At 29.9% G+C, this 4096-nt stretch overlaps 1 protein-coding gene across 1 annotated transcript in view; it reads left to right on the top strand.

Moving 5' to 3' along the window:
- The window catches only part of UBA6 (ubiquitin like modifier activating enzyme 6), a 68355-nt gene that overhangs the window by 29852 nt on the left and 34407 nt on the right, over window positions 1-4096 (top strand). Inside the window, exons 11-14 of the mRNA XM_015565762.1 lie at window positions 731-793; window positions 1556-1632; window positions 2444-2510; window positions 4062-4090. Of these exons, the coding sequence (XP_015421248.1) occupies window positions 731-793; window positions 1556-1632; window positions 2444-2510; window positions 4062-4090 (236 nt within the window). The remainder of the gene's footprint in view (window positions 1-730; window positions 794-1555; window positions 1633-2443; window positions 2511-4061; window positions 4091-4096) is intronic.

The raw sequence follows: 4096 nt of genomic DNA, 5'->3' as shown, positions 1-4096 counted from the left end.
GGGAATTGTTTTTTGTTTGTTTGTTTGTTTGATTGATTGGTTATTTGGTGTTTGGGTCTTTGTAATTTTGAGTTTTCTAGTCTTGTCAGTCATACCAAGTCTTGATAACTCAATAACAGAAAAATGTGGTAGCTTTTCAGTTAAAACAATAAATTTTTTTTCAATTACATACAAATGTTTTTGCCATTTCTTCCCAAATTTATTATGTGGGTCAGGTTGCCTGATTGCATTTAACATTTCTTTTAATAAATGTGGTAATAAGACAAGGGGTAACAGGAAAATTAGGAGCTATTTTAAGGTTTCGCTAAAACTTAGTAGCCCAGGCTTCTGGTCAAGATGGCATTGACAGTATTCCAGTGGGAAGTAGACTTTTAGCATCAAATCATTCTGAGTCCTATTTAATTTATTTGGACCTAATAGCTCAATCAATGTTGGCTCAGTGGATTAGTGAATAAGTTATTCTTAATACTACTTTAAAAAAAAAAACTTTAGTAGCCCAACATTATGTCAGATTTTTTGGAAAGTTCCATTACTTTTAAAAGGCTATCTCATTAAAACCACGAGAACTTGTAAGAAAAAACAGAATGTATTAGCTTATACTGAGAAGTGGGCTAAAGATTTAAGTGGTAAGAGACTCCTGAGTTCCTTGATATAAGTAGCCTTTGCATTTTCTCTATTCAGATACTTAGATTTTGCAACAGAGTAAATTGTTTTGTTTTATTTCTATTAGGAGTCATTGGAGAAGCAGATAAAACACCCAAAGTGCCTTATTGCGGATTTTAGCAAACCTGAGGTAAACAAACACTTAGAAGGTTTTAAGAGAGGCGGCAGAATGGGGGATTGGGATTGGTAAGAGGTTATAAAGTTAAAATGGAGTAACCATGTATATATCTTTCTATAAGATTTTCTTGATAAAGATTGTTTCACCTATATAAAGTTGACTTCCAGTGATTATAAACAGAAATTTATATCATGGAAAAATGTTAAAATAATAGGAAAAAGTTTTATAATGATATGTTATCTTTGATAGTTAAAAGACAGTTTTTAGTAATTTATGCAAGGTAATCTTATTAAAAGATTTTCTGAACCATGTAGAGTTCATATAATAGCTCTTTTCTCAAAAAGCCTTGGAAGCATTTATTTTTTTTAAAAATCAAAGGATATAATTTTGTAGCAGTGAATGTAATTGTGATAAGAAAAGAATTATATTGACAGATTCCAAATTTGTCAATGTTGATAAGGAAAAAAGAAGAAAGTGATCTTATACAAATATTTTGATGCATTTGTTTAGTTAATATTACTCTAAGTTTCATAACTTAGTAAAAACTGGTCATACCACCTGGGATTGAGACTTAAATCTATTGTTTACTAGTAATATCACTTTACTGCCTTGAAGTCAAGTCATTTGACTTCTCGAAGATTCATCTCCCTCCTCTGTTAATAATAATATTGAGCTAGTTAATTTATTGTAATAATTAAATTAAATAATGTTTTAAAAGCATTAGCACAGTGCCTGGCACATATTACATTGACCTCTTTTTAATGTTCTAATTAGGCACCTATAGAGATTCACACAGCTATGCTTGCCTTGGACCAATTTCAGGAGAACTACGGTCGCAAGACAAATATTGGGTAACATTCTTTGTTTGAAATGACATTTTCCTTTTTTCTCTGTTATAAAACAGTATTTCAGTTTATGAAAACATATTTGATGTTATAATTATAGTTAAATTCAAGCGTACTATTTAAAATGCATGCATGTGCATGAATTTAGTACCAAACCAAAAATGATACAATGTGCAATTTGTATTTACTATTGAAAAGGACACATTATTTTTACATAATTATTTAAAAGTAAATGGAAGGATGTGTAACATTGTTAGTTGGAAAAAAATGATATTTGTCCTTAAATGTTATGAAAATTATTAGATGAAACTTAAATAAATGTGCTAATATAATACTGACAAAAAACAGTATTTCAGAAATTATAGTTTAAAACATTTAAAAAGTAATTAAGCATCTTAAATTGCAACACCAGTAGGTACCCCAAACTATATAAACATTTTTTATGACTTCCTGGTCTTCCTAGTGAGAGTAGAGAGATTAATTTATAAAATTGGAATTACATTAAATAAGACTTTTCCCATTTTTAATTCTTCAAAAGCTACAACTTTTTAAAATGAAAAATATGATATTAATTCAGTTATGAAATCCATTACATAATTTTTCTTTTTCTAGCCTATTAAGTCAGAAGTATTGTTCTTAGATGAGCATGATTTTAAGTAATGTATTTGTGAGCCAGTTTTCAAGTCAGTAAAGTACTTATGCTTCTACCTGTTAGTAAAATTCCACATTTTTCTACATATATCTTAGATTTGAATATGATCTATTGTTTATTGCATTTGAGAAAACTGAATTTGAGGTGCTTTGTTTTGAATCCTAGATGCAAAAATGATGAAAAAGAGCTGTTGAAACTAGCAACATCTATAAGGGAAACCTTGGAAGAGAAGGTGAGTATTGAAAGTTACAGCTATCAAAGTGTAACATATAAATGTTCTGTATATAAATTTTCTCTTAACCTTCAAATCCAAACTTTGCTACTTATTGATTCTGACAGTAGACAAGTTACTTGGCTGCATTCTGTTTTAATTTATAAATTTGTAAAATGTTAACATGCCTCAGAGAGTTCTTGTGTATAATAGATAATTTAATCTTTTAAGGTACTTAGAACAGTATGTGGCATATAGTAATTTGAATTTGTCACTGCTCTCTATTTTTTTGTGTGTGGTTTTGTTTTTGTTTTTTACAAAATAGTTGCTCTCTATTTTTAGTATTACTATTTTCTCTTCTGATTTACTTGGTTTGTTAACTCAAAATATATGTAAACTACTGTATAAACTCATTAGCTTTCCTATATATAAATTGTCCTTTTATAAGTTATGTATTCATATCTCTTAATTGCATTTTGCATATCATGTGTGGACATATCACCTGGAAAATGGGTTTTTTCATGTTACAGTGCCAGTGCCTGCTGGCCAACAGTTTCATTGTAGCAGATATAAATGTAGCAATGTTTGTGCAGTTATTTGAAAATTATGTTGTTTATGTTGTTACTTTATAAAAATGAAAGAGAAATGAAAGTCTTAACATTAGTAAGAATAATATCTCATATTTTATGTAATTAAAGAAGAAAAAAATAAGTGTACTGAAAACAGTGAATCACTAGTCATAAAGAAAGCCCTTTTATTGCATGTAGAGTGGTTAGAAAAATGTCTGAGAGGTTAAGAATCTTATGATTTCACTCATGTAGAATATCGAACAAAAAAACAAATGAATAAACAAAAACAGACTCTTAGATATACTTTTTATCTACCACTTAGAGCACAAACTGATAGCTAGCTCCTCATCATTTATATGAGTCATTTTATTTTCATTTATCTTTTTTCAAGGTTTTTCCATAGTTTTCATTAAAACTTTTTTTAGGAATTCTGGTTCTTTCTAAATATTGACAGACATCACAGAACTGTTATTTAACAAAACCTATAGATGTTAGATATTTCATTTAATTCTAAATGGTGTGTTTGTGTCACATAAAGAGTAAAAAAGCAAAAATGGCAGGTATTGATAAAGAGAAATATGTACTGCTTGGGAAACTAACATTCAACTGGGTCTTTTATTGTAAGATTAGAACTTTTTTAGGACTTAAAAGCTGTTTCAATGTTTTCATTGATTTTTAGAGAGAGGGGAAAGGAGAGGGAAAGATAGAAACATCTTTGAAAAGCAGCCATTCTGCTGCCTCCTGCACACCCTTTCTTGGTCAGGCCTGCAAACTGGTCATGTGACTGACTCAGAATCATGTTGGTAACCTTTTGTTGCATGGGATGACACTTAATCCACTGGGCCACAAAGGCTGGGCAGGACTTTAAAACTATTTAGTTAGAGAAACTGAGTGGCTTTTTTTGAAGTTTAGCTATAAAAAATTCTCACATTAAGTAATTGGAAGTTTGAATGTACTGTGTGAATACTGTTAATACTGTTGTCTTTCCTGGCTTATGTTTCAGCCTGACGTAAATGCTGACGTTGTGCGCTGGCTCTC

Source organism: Myotis davidii, unplaced genomic scaffold (genome assembly GCF_000327345.1).
Source record: "Myotis davidii unplaced genomic scaffold, ASM32734v1 scaffold31, whole genome shotgun sequence".
Classification (NCBI taxonomy): domain Eukaryota; kingdom Metazoa; phylum Chordata; class Mammalia; order Chiroptera; family Vespertilionidae; genus Myotis; species Myotis davidii.
This window is presented reverse-complemented; position numbering and strand designations above follow the sequence as displayed.